The following is a 19,616-nucleotide window of genomic DNA, read 5'->3' as shown; positions in this document are numbered from 1 at the left end:
ATACTCTATCAAGGCATCCTCAATTTTCAATTGATTCTGCTCTAGGAAGCACAGGTGTAGCTAAATGCTAACCATACCGTGTTGGATGTGGTTGGGACATAGGGTGCAGCTTGGACGCGGTCGGGACACAAGGTGCAGCCTGGATGCGGCTGCACGCGCGTCCCACATGAATTTTATTTTTTTAACAAATCCAATATTGCTAGGAAAAAAAATCGAATTCTGGGTGGAAAGTGAAAATAAGGTGAAATAAAGAAAATACAAAAGAAACACGAAGCATTTTTTGAGAAACAAACTAATTACTAAACACATCACATACTACTGCCATTGTTTTGGCTGTGATCTTATGATGCTAATCATACTCCCTCCCTTTATTCTTCGTTGTTTTCTTCTTCCACACCAAAAAAAAAGCAATGACCTCTACTCCTCCTTCCCATTCTTATAAATTTTTTTTTAGACTTTAGAGTTTGGAGTCATTAATAAGTCACTTTAGTGCAACTTTTTGTTTGTGCCAGTGTGCCCTGACAAGCCACCCACGTGAAGTCAATTATGACAATTCAAATTCCAAACAACTTTTGATGAGTGTTAAAAGTGAAATATATTTAGTTGTAAACCTATCATGTTTTTCTTTAAAAAAAATTATTATAATTTTTTAAGTACATTAATAATACTAAACTAGTTGCTAACCCGTGTGATGCATAGTAAAATTATTAGAAAATGTTTTTCATAATTTTTTGTGATTTTTTTTTGGTAATTTTAAATAACTTTTTGTATCTTCTTCTTTTGTTACTTCGTAGTAGTTATTGAATAACTCATTTTGTTCTCCTTGAGTATAGATGTTAGTGTGAGTTGTACATTGCCTTCAACATCAATTTTTTGTAACTTTGTAGAATTACTATTCTGTTTAGGGGTGTGCGCTGCTCGGTTGGCTCGGTCTTTTCTCAAATTTGTTACTGAACTGATATGGATCAATTTTGTAATAATTAAAATCGATGCATACCGATTAGGGTCAATTTTTCGACCTACAGCAGTGCGGTTCGATCGACTTGGTTTAATCAGTTTGGTTGGTTTGAAACATTAAAAATTCTATTTTTTTTTTTTTAAAAAAAAAAAAAAAACTATTCAACCTGCCCCAAAAAAAAAAAAAACTATTCAACAAAAACTTTATAAAATAAAATAAAATAAAATAAAATAAAATAAAAAACTGTTCACCCAAATAGTAATGATCCAAATTGGCTCACATGAACAATCTGTTCACCCAAAACTTGTGCAAAAATCTATGCAAAAAATCTGTGCAAACAGTAATGATCCATATTGGCTCACATAAACAATCTGTGCAAAAATCTGTTCACCTAAAACATACAATAATGATCCAAATTTCATCATTTAATTCACATAAACAATCTGTGAAAATTTTTTACACAGCAAATTGTCCAAATAGTTTCACATAAGACAAACTATCCAAAATTTTTCATTTCATTCACCATGCAAAAATATTTTGAAATTGCCTCAATAAGAGTTTAACTCCCAAAATACTATCATGTAGCATATAATATCATTAGTGTCACTGTGTGTGTCAGTGTCAATAACAATAAGCGTTAATGTATCTACTTAATAACGTATTATAGAACCATTTGTCGCTGTCCACAAATGCCAAAGGAAAGATATACAAATTAAATAAGCATTTAGGCAAAAGAATGCTAATTGCTTGTATCCCCAATGATAATCCCACCCATGAATACCTAAATAACTACCATTAGTGAAAAATCCACTACCAATAACATGTACAAATATAATTAGCATATAGGCAAATATAGGCAAAAAAATGCTAATTCTTGTAAGTTCTTTGTCTAGTAAATTTGTGCATTATGCATCATTCTAGAACTCCTACAAAATAAACACATCTTAATAACAATAAAACGTTTATGAATAATAAAATATTTATAATTAACACAAACGAATAGTAATAGCAAGTATACTTACATAATACTAACTATTGACTAACTCCAAGCAGAGAGTAGCACATTACTCATCATTATCCAACACAACGGTGCTTGGATCCTCCTCCATAGGCATTAGGCAAACCGATGTAATTTCCACAATCCCATTCAAAACAATAAGATTCTTAAGCATTGAGAAAATAAATAAACAATTGATACATACAACAAACAAAATGAACATATATATATATATATATATATATATTTTTTTTACTAGTGTCAATCTCAAAACCATCCATATCCTCCACATTATCCATGCACTCCCGAAACTTTATTGGTCTTTTTTTCTTTGCATCCTTCAACCAATTTTGGGTACAAATAAGGGCTTCAACTGTATTAGGAGATAGTGAACTATGAAACGAATCCAAAACACCCCCTACTAAAAGCAGACTCAGATGCAATTGTAAAGATAAGAATAGCCAACACATCATGGGCAATTTGGGAAAGGACTCGATATCTAGAAGAATTCATTTTCCACCACATCAAGATGTCAAAATCTTTTGCCAAGTGTTGCTTAAACCTATTATTATAGCTTTTAATGCGATCAAACAAGGAAGTATTATCAATACTTGGCTTGGAGTCCCTAGACAATGAAGCACCACTACCACTACCAATAGAACTCGAAAGCACCATTTTGACACACTCTCTCCACATACAACCTCTTCAATGTATCTCAAACCTTAGAGCTCATCGCATCCTCCTTGTCCTTTCCATACCACTTCCTAAACCAAAACTTTACATACTTTAATCTATACCTTGGGTCAAGAACAACAGCAACAAAAAGTATCAAATTGATATTATCTATACTTCCCCAATACTTATCATGTTTTTTTTCATCTCTACCACTATACTTCTCAAAAGTGGATCCCCATCAACACTACACAAATGTTGCAATTGATCTTCAATGCTAATTAGCTCATGGAAGTATGTATTAGAAGTGACAAACAAGGACCCAGAAAATCTAAGTGTCATCTCATAAAATATGCCAAGAAATTTCTTAAAGGTCTTGACATTTTCCCAATCAAGATAGTTAAGAGGACCAATGGGCTTTTTCTCATTCCCATCCGCTTCACAAAAATAAAGTTTGTAATGCCCATCCTCCTCTTCCAACCTATTAAATGCTCTCAAAAATTTCAAAGCACAATCTAACATGAGATAAGTGGAATTCCACCTTGTTGGCACATCAAGGGACAACAAACATTTGGCTTTGATTTTCTCATTTTCATTACATTCTTGAAACTTCTCAAACCTTGCAAGAGAGGCTCTCACATATTGCACCGCATTCCGAACCTTGGCAATTGATTCATGAATGGACTTCAACCCACTTTACACTATCAAATTCAAGATATGCACACAACAATGCATATGCATAAACTCACTACCCAATATGCTACTATCTCTTTCTTTTGTTTTCTTCTTCACATAACCAATTGCCACATCATTAGAGCTAGCATTGTTCGCCATAATTGTAAACAATCGGTCTATACCCCATTTCAACAAACATGACTCAACCACTCTACCTATGGTGTCCCCTTTGTGATTAGCTATAGGGCAGAAGTTCAAGATTTTCTTTTGGTAAGTCCAATTCCCATCAATGAAGTGTGCAATGACTACCACATAGTTCAAGTTTTGTATGGACGTCCAAGTATTCGTTGTCACACAAACCTGTTGCCCAACAAAAGCCTTTCTCAAAATATCCACCTCACTAGAATAAATCTTTATACAAGCCCTTGCAATGGTAGTGCGATGGGGAATAAGAAACTTAGGCTCAACTATTTCCATAAATTTTTGAAAGCCTTGACGCTCTACAAATTTAAAAGGTAATTCGTCAATAATGATCATCCTGGCCAACACTAACCTTATCCTCTCTTCACTATAGTTTGCAACCACTAACACATTTGATCCACTTTCCCCTTCCCTCTTAGCTTGGAAAGGCAAAGTTTTTTGCTTATCATCACGAGGAAAAGGCCACTTCTTACACACCTTCATGTGTTGCAACATGCCCGAAGTACCATTTTTCTTACCATGGCAATTATATTGATTTTTACAATACTTGCATTCAGACCTAGGCTTATTGGGATCAGGACCAGCCAACTTAATGAAGTGCTACCATACTATAGATGGGTCCTTACCACCTTGTTTAGGTGATAGTGGGGGCAGTGATGCACCAAGTCCAATTGGTGCTGCAAGTTTAGGTGGGTTAGGGTTAGCACTACTAGGACTAGGAGGAGGTGGATTAGGGTCCCCAGGGGCACAAAATCCAGGTGGAGCATCGACATCTATCTAATAAAAAAATTTCCAACCAACAAAAAACAAAGTTTTCACAACAATATCAAATTATAATTTTTCCAGCAAATACAATATCAAATAGCTCACTCCCAATAAATGAATGTCACAACCAGATCCAATAATAGCAATATCTAATCAGTTTAGTTACAACAAGGCAACAATAACAAACTAACAAATTAACAATCATTAGTCATTACTCAACAATTCATATCACTAATATTAACAAGGAATTTATTATATTGTTCTCAATATAAATATAAAATAAAAGCTTATTTTATATATATAAACTTAAAGAAGTTGTTACTAAGTACTAAAAATTTAAAATCAAAATGCTGAATATAGTGAGTGATTAGTTATTACCTCTCCATGAAGTATTGAAAGCGCGAACTCTCTCAATCTTTATCTCCCTCAAAAATTAAAATGTTGAAGGAAAAAAAAAGTTAGTACTTAGTAGATTACGACACATTGAGTCACTAATTAGCTAGCTCATGCAATTCAACTATGCAAGCAAGTTACTTAAAGAATTACTAAGTTTATAGTTTATACTATTACTATAAACTTACTAAAGTAACAATGTATTACTAAGTTTATAGTTTATACTGTTACCATATATCACATTTAAGTTGCATCCAATGGAAGGATTCTAGATAGTTATACTTTCTTTCAAATGAGTATTGAGTTTCAGAATAGTTGGTGGGTGGTTGCATTTTGTGCTAATTGACAATTTGTGCTGGTACAATTAACCTAGAATTGTAATTATCTTATCTCATGTCAGCTGAGCAAACTTAAATAGGTAAATGATAAACAAAATACAGCAACCAAGCCTTAAGTAACAGTATAAACTTAGTAATACATTGTTACTTTAGTAAGTTTATAGTAACAATACAAACTTTTTTTTTTTTTTGGGTAAGTTTATAGTAACAGGATACTATCATTTCATTAACTAAAAAAATATCAAAAATAGAGCATTTATGCTCATACATAGTTTTGAGTTCCGACAGCATCAAGGCTGAGCAAAAGGGAAACATCAACTATAAACTATAAACTTAGTAATAGTATAAACCAAACAACTGACTCAAACAGGTGGCTTGCTGCGGGGTGAGAGAAGAAAGGGGCTTAGTGGCTTACCGGTGGTTTGCCTCAGTGAACTGGTGAGCACCTACTGGCTGTTGTAGAGGCCAGCTGAGGCGAGGCGTCAGGGACTCAGGCCGGCAAAAGGCGAGAGAGAGAGAGAGTTAAGGGACCTCTAAGAGTGAAAGAAAGAATTTATACTTAGGAGAAACCTGAAAACCTAGCAAAATACGACACCGTTTTGTTTGTTTGTTTTTTTTTTTGTTTTTTTTTTATTTTTTTATTTATTATTTTTTTAATAACATCCAATATGATGACGTTTTGTTAAAAAAAAATTAAAATAGATACTTGGTGAAAGTGAAACAACGTCGTATCCAAACGGACCAAACCTTTGAAACTGAAAGTTATATGCAGGTATTGGTTTGGTTCAGCTCTCACGGTTTCGGGCTCTCTAATTCGATGATTGCACCGCATCGGCATCGGAAGTCCATTCGCGCTCCTATCGCCGGCATCGGCTCTGTCGGTCGGTGGCAGTGGCGGCACAGGAAGATCGGCACCGGTTGGTTGGATCGGTGATGGCATCTTCGTGCCTAATTATGTTTACTTGATAAGTTGCTCTCACAATCATTAGTAGTACCGCCAATATAAGCCCGTGAATATGATAAAATATTACATGTAGAAGTAAAATGCCAAATTAATAATTTGGCTATATTAAATAAATATGTACTTTTGTCATTTTATCAAGTTTAAATTGCTTTGTCAGATTCTATAATAGAGTTTATAATCATTTAGTTCTGATTGGAAAATAAATGTTTTTTCCATTCAAATTTGACACAAATACAATACCCTAAATGAAGTGTCCGTGCTTCCTAGTTTAAGGTGTTGTACTTAGTACTTAGTTTTTTCATACACATACTCAGATCTGATCTTTATTAAAAAAATTACTTTTATTATTCCATAAAAAAACTAAAGTTTGAAATAGCTAAAAACATACAAATCTACACATAAAACCCTTTCTTTGTAATATTCATTTTCGAAAATTTATTTTTCCCCATCATCTCAACATAAGTTTACATTTTAGTAATGATTCGAATATATAATATAAAAATCTTTTTTTTTTAATATATAAATTCTATCGATGAAATTCATGGGCTGATTATGTTGATTTAAATGATTAATTCATTTCAATCAAAGTTCTTCATATGAAGCAATTTAAAGATTTGATCTCCAATTCTTATCAAGCTCCAAACCAGTACCAAAAATAACAAAGCTTATACAAACCTTCCTCATTGTTTCAATGTCAACATTGTCTTTTGCCCTGTGCTAAATCACTGTAATTGGCATTCAACTATTCAAGTGTTTTCAAGAGGGCTCACTACACTTTCTATCATTATTCCTACGTCAATGAAAAAAGTTTAGTTTCTTAAATTATTGCTCCTTCAAGAAATATTAGACCGATAATAGTCCACATAGGTAACCTGCCAGTTTACACCTTAACACCTATAAAAACTGTAAAGGGAACTAAAAAAAGGTTTATTTATATTCTCCTTTCACATTCATTGCGAGGTCCATCATGAATTTAATGAGTGGATCCTATTATGAATGTGAGAGAAGAGAGCTCTATTCATAGTGCTCTGAAAATATCTAAAAATTACTCTTATACATGCCTACAAAAGGCATATTTATTGATCCAATCCATAAGTTTCCATCTTTCTCCTTCACTTCAGAAATAGATCTCCATCTAATTCCACTTTTTTCTTCAAATATTTCCAATACTTCACCTTGTTCACTCAACCTCACTGCCATTCCACTTGCCCTCCACTTAGCTAAATATGCATAAGCTTTCGTAATGTTAAAAGGAAGCTTAAGCAAAGCATTTCCTATCCAAGGATAGGAAAGCATCCATTCTAAGATCCTTTCTCTTCTTGAATAAATTGCCACCCAAAATCCTCCCCTAGGACTTCTCTTGATGTTGTCTGGAAACCCTGGGAGTTGAGCAAAGACTTCAAAAGTTTCAGCTTTCGATGTTTCTAGCCAATACCTCATGATTTTGCAATTGGTGGAGTCTGCAACTAGAATGTAGTGGCCATTTTCACTTAATGCTACACCATTGGGGAATGAGAGATTTTTAAGAAGAACAGTTACTTGTTTGTCTTTTGGGTCATATTTCATTAGCCTTCCTGTTTTATCCCCACTTAGTACTAATGAGATGTGATTCCTGCATAATCAAGTATGTCATGTACACTTTTAATATTTTAGCAAAAGAAAATCTATAAGTTGATGGTAGCAAGAGGAATATTTGAACAACACAAATATTATATATAGCTAGCTTATGCAGTCCAACTAAAAGGAAGTTAGAAATAGAAAGTAGTCTATATATATCAATGAGTTGTATGTGGTTTTGTATGTATTGAAACTCTTTTGAGGTGAAACATGAGAAGTAATTTCAATGGATTATTGTGAATTTTGACTCAATATTATGAAGTAATTGTTTCATGAATTAGATATGTGAGACTCACGTACTGTGAGAAAAATGATCTATATATTTGATACATGAGATACATTTTCTAAAATTGTATTAATAAAATTGTATTGATAGTTGGCATATGTTAAATATGATACATTTTTTCTTATACATTTATGCAATTTTTAAATTTCTAATCAATCATCAGCAATAATTGGTTGAGTGTAAATTTGTTATAGTGTATATATATATATATATATGCAATTGTTTCCTGATACTAGTTTACATCATTGAATTATTGATTACTCCTTAGTAGTAGTTTCTCACGTTTTAAAGGTGGATTTTTATTTTTTCCAATAAAAAAAATGCAGATATTAAATTCCCTCCATTGGAAATTATGAGTTATATTATCTTTTACGACAACCAAAAAAAAAATTGAATTTGTTTTATTATTATTTTATTTTTGAAAAGAATTTGTTCAGTTGCCAATTTTACTAGAATGGTAGGGATTGGATGTATGTAAATTATGCAATATTAAAATGACATACCTCCTTTGGTATTGCGTGCTGCTATCACTAAAATACACCACCCCATTGCGATGATCAATGTCCAAACCATTGGTGAAACCCAAGGGAATACGTGTAGCAACCTTAGTGGCCATGCCTCCATCAGGGCCCACAACCAATAGGCCCATGTAAGCATCAGCGATATAAAGATCACCTGTGGCTGTGTGGAAGCCCAATCCTAATGGACGCCCACAAATGTGTTCCATTTTATCATGATCGTGTGGCCCTTCACAACCAGCTCTGCCAGCAATGCCAGTGGTAATATACTAATACGAGTTGTTGAAAAATAAAATATACGGTCTCACACTATATATATGGGTGTAATATATATTAATATTTTGAGAAATCACCATAGATTGCATATTTTCTTTGTTCCTGTAATCTTGTCTTCTTGACGTGCGTGTCAAATGCCGTTGGATATTTATTTTAATATATTGATATGTGGTGAAAATAAACTCACTAATTAATGCAAAATTAATTAAAGAAGAGAGAAGAAAAATATACACAAAGAATTTACGTGCTATGTGATTACAATTACTATATTATTAACATTGTTTACAGTTTTTAAGTATATTATTAACATTATTTACCATTTTATAATTATATTAGTATGTTTTTATACACAGTTTTCTGATATTATACTCATTTGTGATTAATAATATACTAAAGCAAAAGTCCAATAAAGATTTAAATTATATTTCTTATTGCACTCAAATTTTGTGTCAAGTGTGAAGTGTCATTCTAATTAGATTTCACATACTCTAATTTTATGCCAAATGTCATTCTTATTAGAGGGAACAATTTTTACCCCAAAAAAAGAAGGGTGAAACAATTGATATATTTACTTTTTGGTCCAAACGAAAAGTTCCTTTCAAAATTGCAACCATTACACAAATACATAACGTGCAGGGCCATCAAATAATCTGGAATTATAGGTTTTATCGCAATGACATCCCTTTTTAACCCATTTCAAACTGGAAGTATCTTTTTTCCCCCCAAAAAAAAAAAAAATTTGAGGAGCACAAGGACATCCTTGGCCCTTGGCTATAGCCCACAGGGTAGGTCAGCTGTCCTTCCATGAGGCCATGAGTATTGATGTTCTATGCCGACGTGCGGCATATGTAATTTGTAAAGGGACAAATTTGAAAAAGGGCTTTTGTAGGGAAGTGGTCTTAAATATAGGAAACATTGGGCTTGATGGGGGGGAGATGGGCCCATTTCCTGTTGACAAAATGAAGTGGCAAGCCCATTAAAGGGAGATGGAACTCGGATCATGGAAAATAGTCCAATACCTTTTTGCCGAGGTGTATTTAGAGACGACCTCACCATTGGCAGCCGAGTACAGAGTACTTTTTGAGCATTTAAGGAGGAGCACAAAGAGACACGGAAACGTCCAAGGAGTCATAATGAAGTTTCTTGATAAAGTAACAGGCACCTCTGAATTAAATTCACATACCTGGCATAGTCGCATTTATTAATGATTGACTAGCCTAAACAATGCCTAAAACCCCAAAAGTTTATCTTCAACATGAAAATGATGGTGCAGGTGTCTGGTTGGACAAGTAACTTGCTAGATGTATGAAAATAGCACATTCCAAGAAAGGTAGAAAGGAGGGAGTATAAGGAGAGGCTCAAGGAGAGAGAGAGAGAGAGAGAGCTTGTTCTTGAGCATTACACTAATAAAAGAGATTCTGGTGTCATTTATCTTGTTCAAGTCTCTCATTGTGGAATATCTGTAATCCTACATGTATAAATTAATTGTCACATCTCTTACCAATTGGTTTTGACTCCCACAACTTTCATTGTTTCCAATCTAATGATATTTACATGTATTGTGTAAAATGTGAGTATATTATATATGTAAGGACTCGATTTGTGACGACCCATAATAGTGTTGGGTTCGCACGTAAAAAGACCCAAACAATATCATTTATAGAGCGTGGGTTTGAAAGGCTAGGCCTTAGTCACCAGACGGTAGGTTTTTCATGGTGTTCGTACATAATTAAATCGTGTTCGCCTTAGGAATCTTTCTCCTGGAGGCGGGCTGGGAGACTCTGGTTTTTGGCTATTTTTCCCAGCCCCTTTCCCCGGATTGCCTACTTTTCCTTATATACTAGCCTGTACCCCTTATCCAACGTCCACGTGTGGGGTTCGATTTTCCAGGACTGATACTTGTCCCATCAGCCCATACCCAGAGTGGTTGGGGATGGTTGTAAAAGCTGAAGAGTCTAGCTCTGTCAGGTGCAGAGTATTGAATGGCAATAAGGGCAGCTTTCCCTTTATCCTTGGTCGTTATACTATCCAGCGTACCCTTCTCTATTGACCTAGATATTTTAGATTTTTTTCCCAAACTGTTCCTATACCGTTTTTACCCTTCCTTCCAGGGAGACCTCGGATATGCCGAGGATAAAATCATCTTCGGCTATGTCTCAAGACTATTTGGACTTTTATTACCTATCATCGGCTCAGGCCTTGGGCCTCAACGTAAAAATGGGCCAGGGCCACAAATTATTGGACCTCACAATAGCCCCTCAAAATCCTACTGTCCGATTTCTTGGTCGGAAAGGAGGGTTTTGGTAATGTCACGCCTTTATTGCGGTCTGCTTAGATCTGCCCTTCATCAATGTGGGTGTCTTTTCATCTATCCAGGAAATATACCGGACTACGAGACATTCCTTTGAATTTATTCATGATGCGTTCCTGCCGCTTCATTATCCGAAACACGCCTTTAATGATTTCTCTTTACGAGACCATTTAAATTCAATGGTTATCGACGGCGTGGGGAAGTGGAATGGGTATATTCTCGTTTACCGATTTTCCTGGAAATTTAAACAGATTAAATGCCTCCCGTTTTGCCCTTCATATAAGAAGAAAGGCAAGGGGTTACCTCTCTTATACAGAGACCTTTTAATCCTTTTAAAGCCTGAAACCCTTAGCCTCCCCCAGAGTTTCCTTTATCTGCTAGTTTACACCTTGAATTGTGATATGTTTAAGAGAGGAGTGGGAATGAAGGGACCATACCCTTCCCAAAAATGCCATGTTCTTCAGAAGCTCAAAATGGCTCGGTCAGGGCAGGGATGGCAGAGACTCAAGATACTTCTCATCCTTCCTTCAGCCCAAATCCGAAGCAGGGGCTCGTCGGGTCGAACTTCTGGTGCGACTGAGCTGGGGTCACCCATTATCAGTACCAGCCGCTCTCTTATGAGCATAGCTAACATGGCACCAGCGTGTTAGGAGTCAGGACTGACGCAGGGACAAAGTATCCCTGCTTCTTCCTCTCTTCCTTCACTGGTGCCTTCTTTTGCCTCTCCTTCTTCTTCTTTCCCATCACCAGATCCATCCTGGTACTTTTCCTTCTTCCTCTTCTTCTCCTCTCCCCCCAAGGAAGGTCCTCCTCTCAATATGGGCGCTACTGGGGCAGAATTTGGAAAGACTTGGGAGCAGAGTTTAAAAAGATTTCTGGCTGTTTGTTTGTTTGTTTTTTTTTTTTTTTTTTAATTGTTTTTGTAACTCGTTTTCTATGTAGGCTTGTTTAAGCCCTTCATTGTACGCTGTAACACCTCTTTACATTAATAAAGGTCGTCATTTTTTTATTTCGTATATTCTATCTCTTCTTTTGAAATAGTTATGCCGTGAATAAACGTACTATCCTGTAACCTTTTTTTTTTTTATACTATGAACGATGCTTAGGGCCGAAATCCCAGTTAATAAAAAGATCTTGCTCTGTACTTATTGGAACTATTTGGCATAATAATGCCGACTTGAATAAATGGCACTTAGGGCATAAACCTTTACTGAGAAAAAGATGTTTATAATGAACTTAATAAAATTGTTCGGCACAATAATGCCGACCTGAGAAAGCGATACTTAGGGCCAAAATCCCTTACCAAGAAAAAAGATACTATTATGAACTTATTGGAGCTATTGTGTACAATAAGACTGACCTGAAAGTGGGTTGTATACCCCAAATTTGAACGAGGTGATGGCTGAACGCTCAATGCCATGTAGGAAGTAATCATCCGAGGATATATAACCCAAAATGTACAACCCCTGTTGGTCGCTGAGTAATAAGGCGTTTCGCCATCTTTCTAATAACTTTCATAGCCTTGACATTTTCTGGTATTTGGTCTGAGGACTGAGCGACTTAGAATTCTTCTTAAGTAGCTGACTTCTCCATAGGTTTGAGTCCGAGGACCATGCAATACCTTGGTTCTGTCTAAAACTTGATTTGTAAGTAGTTGGTTTCCCCATAGGTTTGAGTCCGAGGACCATGCAATACCTTGGTTCTGTCCAAAACTTGATTTTTTAGTAGTTGGTTTCCCCATAGGTTTGAGTCCGAGGACCATACAATATCTTGGTTCTGTCCAAAACTTGATATTTAAGTAGTTGGTTTCCCCATAGGTTTGAGTCCAAGGACCATGCAATACCTTAGTTCTGTCCAAAACTTGATTTTGATAAGTAGTTGGTTTCCCCATAGGTTTGAGTCCGAGGACCATGCAATACCTTGGTTCTGTCCAAAACTTGATTTTTAAGTACCGAGGTTGGTTTTGTCAAAACTTTTTGATAAGTAGTTGGTTTCCCCATAGGTTTGAGTCCGAGGACCATGCAATACCTTGGTTCTGTCCAAAACTTGATTTTGATAAGTAGTTGGTTTCCCCATAGGTTTGAGTCCAAGGACCATGCAATACCTTGGTTCTGTCCAAAACTTGATTTTTAAGTAGTTGGTTTCCCCATAGGTTTGAGTCCGAGGACCATACAATACCTTGGTTTTGTCCAAAACTTGATTTTTATAAGTAGTTGGGGGAAGTAACCCCTCGGCTATGGCATGGGACCTTGGTTTAAGGGGAATTAGCTCCTCGGCCAAGCGCCTAGAACCATTCGTACTGCTGACGCTACGAAACGCAGTCCCTAGTAAAGAACATAGCCCCTAGTGGAACTTTACGCTAGAACACTACAAACGACTGTTAGAAATGACAAGGGGACTGTCTCGACCTACCGCCTATGCCAACACACAAGCCTTTCCCACAGACGGCGCCAATTGTAAGGACTCGATTTGTGACGACCCATAATAGTGTTGGGTTCGCACATAAAAAGGTCCAAACAATATCATTTATAGAGTGTGGGTTTGAAAGGCTAGGCCTTAGTCACTAGACGGTAGGTTTTTCATGGTGTTCGTACATAATTAAATCGTGTTCGCCCTAGGAATCTTTCTCCTGGAGGCGGGCTGGGAGGCTCTGGTTTTTGGCTATTTTTCCTAGCCCCTTTCCCCGGATTGCCTACTTTTCCTTATATACTAGCCTGTACCCCTTATCCAACGTCCACGTGTGGAGTTCGATTTTCCAGGACTGATACTTGTCCCATCAGCCCATACCCAGAGTGGTTGGGGGTGGTTGTAAAAGCTGAAGAGTATGGCTTTGTCAGGTGCAGAGTATTGAATGGCAGTAAGGGTAGCTTTCCCTTTGTCCTTGGTGGTTATACTATCCAGCGTACCCTTCTCTATTAACCTAGATATTTTAGATTTTTTTTCCCAAACTGTTCCTATACCGTTTTTGCCCTTCCTTCCAGGGAGACCTCGGATATGCCGAGGATAGAATCATCCTCGGCTGTGTCTCAAGACTATTTGGACTTTTATTACCTATCCTCGGCTATAACCTTCCTTGGCTCGGGCCTTGGGCCTCAACGTAAAAATGGGCCAGGGCCACAAATTATTGGACCCCACAATATAAAAGGGCGGATATTGCTTGGAACATTTCATATAGAAGAGTATGAATAATAATGTCTTTGTAAAATGGGGACACCAAATGCCTACATTTAAAAAAAAAAAAAAATGTCCACAGTTTACATATGAAGTGTATAGACCATAGAGTTTGGACATTTTTGGTGTGAGGCAGTGTTAGTCTTAATTAAATGACAAGTAATAAGTCCTATTAAGGTATTGCTAGTTCGGATTTTTTAAAAAACTTAAAAATTTATGATTTTACTGAGCTTATTCTTTGGCTACATGCCTATATCATTATTTTTATTGGTTCATTTTAATTAAAAAAAAAAAAAAACTATATCTAAAAAAAATGATATTTTAAAAGACAAGTTATTAAAAAAAAAAAAAAAAAAAGCCCAGTAAGCTCGTATCTTGTGTATATTTTTTTTTTTTAAATTCACTTTTTTTTTTTTTTTTGGTTTAAAAGAAAGAATTAAGTTTATTTTTAAATTTTATATAAGATAATAAAATTAATTAAGTTAAAGAAATCCTTGGGACTAAGGCACATTTATTTGTCTCTACAAATCTATTTGAGAGGGAAATTAATTTCTTTCTTAAAATTGACTTCTTCTTCTTCTTCTTCTTTTAAATTTTAGGTTCTTAAAATTTAATTGTTGAGCTTAGTAACATAAAATTGTAACAAAGTGGAGCATATATATATTTTTTGGTTTTAGTAGTTGAAGGTATGGCAAAAACAGTTTAAAATAGGATGAGGTGACTGTTAATCTATCCCACATGGGCAAAAATGGCCCATTACCATCAATTTTGGAAATAATTTGCTCAGAAACACTGTTTCCGAACTATATAGCAATGTACCACTTTTTCGGGCCTATAGCGGCGTTTTCCTGAAAAAAAATTTTATAAGTCCCATAACAGGTTCAAGGGGCCCTATAGTGGCGTTTTTAAACCCTATAGTGACGTTTTTGGGCCCTATAGCGGCGTTTTCCTGCAAAATTTTTTTGTAAGTCCCATAACAGTTTCAAGGGGCCCTATAGTGGCGTTTTTAAGCCTTATAGTGACGTTTTTGGGCCCTATAGCGGCGTTTTCCTGCAAATTTTTTTTTAAGTCCCCATAACAGGTTCAAGGGGCCCTATAGTGGCGTTTTTTAAGCCCTATAGTGACGTTTTCGAGCCCTATAGCGGCGTTTTCGGAAAAAGTGGTATTTCCCTAATTATTTCCGAAACAGTGCTCTGTTGCTAAATATTTCAAAAATTAATGCTAATGGGCCATTTTTGCCATCCCACATGACACAAGAATATAGAATCCCGTGTTCTATCCTCCATACAATGGAAGCCCATCTTAACTTGCGCCTCGACCATAGGTTAAAGGGTGGGTTTAAGCACCATAGTCCATAGACGGGTAGCTCTCTATCATATCATTTTTTTTTTTTTTTTTTTTTTGAGAAGACTCTATCATATCAATTAATTAGAACTTAATTAGAAGGTGATCTGTCACAAATTGGATGAGTCATTGGAAAACTCATTTCATCCACAAGGCCACCAAGACTAATTCAAAGTAAGATGATAAATTTTTTGATAAAAGCAAAACCTAACACCAAAGCAAATCCTCTCCTTTAGAAGTCCTTATCTTTAATAATTATGGCATCTATTTTTATGAAAACCAATATAAGCCAACAAAGATTTAAATTATATTTTTTATTGCACTCTAATTTTGTGCCAAGTGTGAATTATCATTCTAATTAGATTTCACATGCTCTAATTTAGTGCTAAATGTCATTCCACTTACATCTCTCTAGTTTTAAATATTTCTGACGCATTTAAACTATATCAAACCAAATTAATACCATTTTTAGCACATTTTACTTGAAGCCTATTTTTAGTACATTCTTCTCAAAAAGGGGGAAAAAAACGTGAAGCCTATTTAAAATTGCTTCCAACTCATTTTAAATCAATCAAAATTTTTCTTAACAAAACCGCATATAAAATTATAAATTCACGTATTGCAATAAAAGTTTTGATGATGTTCTAAAAAAATTGGCAATTCCTATCCAATCTATTTTCATAATCACTCAATTTCCATAACTTAATTGAAAAGCATAAACATTAAATAAATTGATTAAATCACAGTAACAAAAAAATATTTTATAAAGTAAAAAACTAAGTATATAAATAGGCTAATAATCTACTTTTTGTTCCCATCAAAAAAAAAAAAAAACTACTTTTTGTTTGTTTTTGTTTTTTTAAACTACAGCATGCTGCAGCTGCATGCCTATATGGGAGTTGCAAGCTAGTCAACATAATATTGATGACTATGGACCTCACCTACACAAAAGGATAAAAGATAAATCTTTCCAAAGATGTCAGGTGTCAACTGTCAACTAACCCCCTTTTTTTTTTTTGAGAAGAAGATGTCAACTAACTTAATTAGTTAATTAAGAATTCTACCTTCTTTGATCATTTTTCTTTTTTGAGAAACAACCTTCTTTGATAATTTGGTAACATTAATTCAAAATTTTATCTTCCTTCATCTATTAACTTGGAGTTAATTACAAGGGAGACCGAAATTATTATTATAGTACATGGAAATGATTTTTAGTACACTTTTGCTAAAAAAATGAAGAGAACAGTGATTTTTCATTTTTAAGAAGAGGGGTAAACAATTTTACGTAAAATTGATATATTTATTAAGCGAAAAACAATTGATATATTTATTACTTTGGTCCAAAGGAAAAGTTCATTTGCAAGTGCAACTATTATACAATAAGATAACGTGCAGGGCCACCAAATAATCTGGAATTATAGGTTTTTTTTTTTTAATTTATTTTATGCAAGGAGTTATAGGTTTTATTTCAATGAAGTATTTTCTTTTTAATGGTTTAAGGAAAACAAAAAAACTATTGAGGAGGACAAGGACGTCCTGGGTCCTTGGGTCCTGCCTTTGCAAGTGCAACTATTATACAATAAGATAATGTGCAGGGCCACCAAATAATCTGGAATTATAAGTTTTTTTTTTTTTTTAATTTTATTTTATGCAAGGAGTTATAGGTTTTATTTCAATGAAGTATTTTCTTTTTAATGGTTTAAGGAAAACAAAAAAACTATTGAGGAGGACAAGGACATCCTGGGACCTTGGCCATATAGGGTAGGTCGGCTGTCCTCCCTTGATTATTGATGCACTATGCTGTAATTCAGCATCCCTAATTCTTTTGTAAAAGGGCTTTCATTGATACTCTTTTCATTCTATATTCTTTTGTATCGAGTGTAAAATGTATATTTGATGTAAAAATATGTGAATATTAAATAATGTCCCCGTACACTTATGGTGCGATAGTTACTCCACAAATATAGGTGTTTTGTGGGGTGTGAGGTGTAAAAATTAGAGTTTAAGTCTTTAAAAGGGAGTTTTTACACACATATAAACTTAGATTAAGTTAGAGTAAAATTTATATCTTGTATATAAAAAAAAAAAAATGTCAATAATAATTTTTGTGTAAAATGTGGACAACAAATGTCTAAATTTTTTTAAAATGTCTATATTTTACATATGATACGTATGAAGTAGTTTGAAGTTTGAACATTTTTAAGGTAAGACAATCATAGTACTTAGTTAAATGATGAGTAATAAATCCTATAAAAAAATCTATCAAGCTAGTGCTAGTTTGGATTTTAAAAAAATTAAAATTAAAATTTTGTTATTTACTGAACTTATTCATTGCCGATATGCCTATAGCATTTTTTTTATTGGTCCATTTTAATTAAAAATTAAGTTTATAAAACACATCTATATCTAAAAGTGATATTTTAAAAACCAAGTTAAATAAAAAATAAAAATAAAAACTAGATGAGTTCCTAACTTATGTACTGTTTTTTAATTTTAAATAAGACACTAAAATTAATATGGTTAAAAGAAACCATTGGGAGTAAGGAACATTTAATTGTCTCTACAAATCTAGTATAGAGAGAGAAGTTAATATATTTATTAAAACTGACATTTATTAATTTTTTAAGTCCTTAAAACTTTAATTATCGAGTTTAGTAACATGAGCTTGTGATTCAGTGGGGCATATAAGTAGTTAGAGATATAGTAAAACCTATTAAGTGGGATAGGGTGGCTGCTAATCTGTCCCACTTGGCGGGATCTTATGATTCTATCCGCCATACAACGAAAGTCCGACTCAGCTTGCCCTTTGCCATGCCATTGGGTTAAAGGGCGAGTCCAAGCACTGTAATCCATAGACAGGAGTTGCTCTCCATCATATCAATTAATTAACCTTAATTAATTAGAAGGTGATCTGTCACTACCAATTGCATGATTGGTATAACATAAGTAATAATGCTAAAATTATAAATTCTTTTATAAAATTTTTTATAAACTGTTGATATGATGAATGATTATTAATAATTGAAAAACTAATATTAATAATAGGTCTAAATAAAAATCAATAAAAAAATTGACCACATTAACATTTTATAAAAATTTATAAAATAATTTGTGATACTACATTATTCTGTGTACAAAACCTCGTCCCATCCCCAAGACTAATTCAAAGTGGGATGATGGATTTTTCGATAAAAGCAAGGCAAAACCTAACACACTGTTAAATTCACCTCACGACAAACAAACTGACACGTATGGCAAAGCTACATACCCATACCCTCATCGGATAACATACTTCAACAGAACCAAACTAACCAGAAACCACAATTTCCATTTGCTTGCAAATCTCATTTCATTGTTTTTGACCTTCAAAACTTCATACCAATTTGAATTCAGCCATGTATGCAACTAAATGATTCTTTGGCCTTGCCATGCATATGAACACAATTGACAAAGTACTGTGCTGTGTGCACCATATAGTTTCATCGAATAATTTCAACAATAGAATCAGCCAAATACAAAAAAAAAAAAAAAAGGTTTATGATAAGGAATTAAGGCATACCTCTGTGGAGAAGTTATGGCGAAATTGATCCAACGCCGTTGATTTTGATCCCATTTGATGATCCGACCATCTGATATGCCTGTATAAGGGCCTCCACCAAGTGGGTCAAAAGCAAAGCTCTCTGGTCCAACTGCACCCTCAATAGGAATAGCTTCAAATTGCCAAAACTTGTTATTGGAAGCTTTTTCATTATTGGGTGTTGCATCAGATGAATATCTAATACGCTTAACAGGTACAGCAATCAAGAGAGAGAGGAGCAAAACTATGGTTGCTGTCAATAACAGCTTTGGCTCCATGCTTGTGGAGAATATTTTGAAAGAACAAAGTTTTTTTTTTTTTTGGGGAAATAAAAGAACAAAGTTATATTGGGAGGAGTGGGTATTTATGATTCTATATATACAAAAAAATAAAAAATATGACGATGGTAAATCTGTTATGTTGTAACACACTTTAACCAACTATAGTTTGACATTGACATAGTATAGGCAGCTTCTTAAAGAAAGAAAAAGGAAAAAAAAAAATTCCCACAAATTACACGTGTCCTCTGTGTGATTCCTTCATTTTCTTTCTT

General features: G+C 34.5%; 2 protein-coding genes across 2 annotated transcripts; both read right to left on the bottom strand.

The window, feature by feature from the left end:
• Nucleotides 1-2,798: 2,798 nt before the first annotated feature.
• LOC115951539 (zinc finger BED domain-containing protein RICESLEEPER 2-like) lies at nt 2,799-5,939 on the bottom strand. The gene is made up of 4 exons (XM_031068721.1): nt 5,796-5,939; nt 4,113-4,280; nt 3,420-4,016; nt 2,799-3,311 (listed from the first exon to the last, which is right to left on the bottom strand). Exons 1-4 carry the CDS (start codon nt 5,937-5,939, stop codon nt 2,799-2,801), a joined length of 1,422 nt encoding a protein of 473 aa, XP_030924581.1.
• Nucleotides 5,940-6,619: 680 nt separating this feature from the next.
• Nucleotides 6,620-19,416, bottom strand: LOC115951219 (protein STRICTOSIDINE SYNTHASE-LIKE 2). The gene is made up of 3 exons (XM_031068409.1): nt 19,046-19,416; nt 8,370-8,627; nt 6,620-7,575 (listed from the first exon to the last, which is right to left on the bottom strand). The coding sequence occupies exons 1-3, from the start codon at nt 19,339-19,341 to the stop codon at nt 7,002-7,004; spliced, it is 1,128 nt and encodes a 375-aa protein (XP_030924269.1). The 5' UTR covers nt 19,342-19,416; the 3' UTR covers nt 6,620-7,001.
• Nucleotides 19,417-19,616: the final 200 nt, after the last annotated feature.

This window comes from Quercus lobata, chromosome 7 (assembly GCF_001633185.2).
Source record: "Quercus lobata isolate SW786 chromosome 7, ValleyOak3.0 Primary Assembly, whole genome shotgun sequence".
Lineage (NCBI taxonomy): Eukaryota > Viridiplantae > Streptophyta > Magnoliopsida > Fagales > Fagaceae > Quercus > Quercus lobata.
Note: the sequence above shows the minus strand (reverse complement) of the source record. Positions and strands in the feature narration are given on the sequence as shown.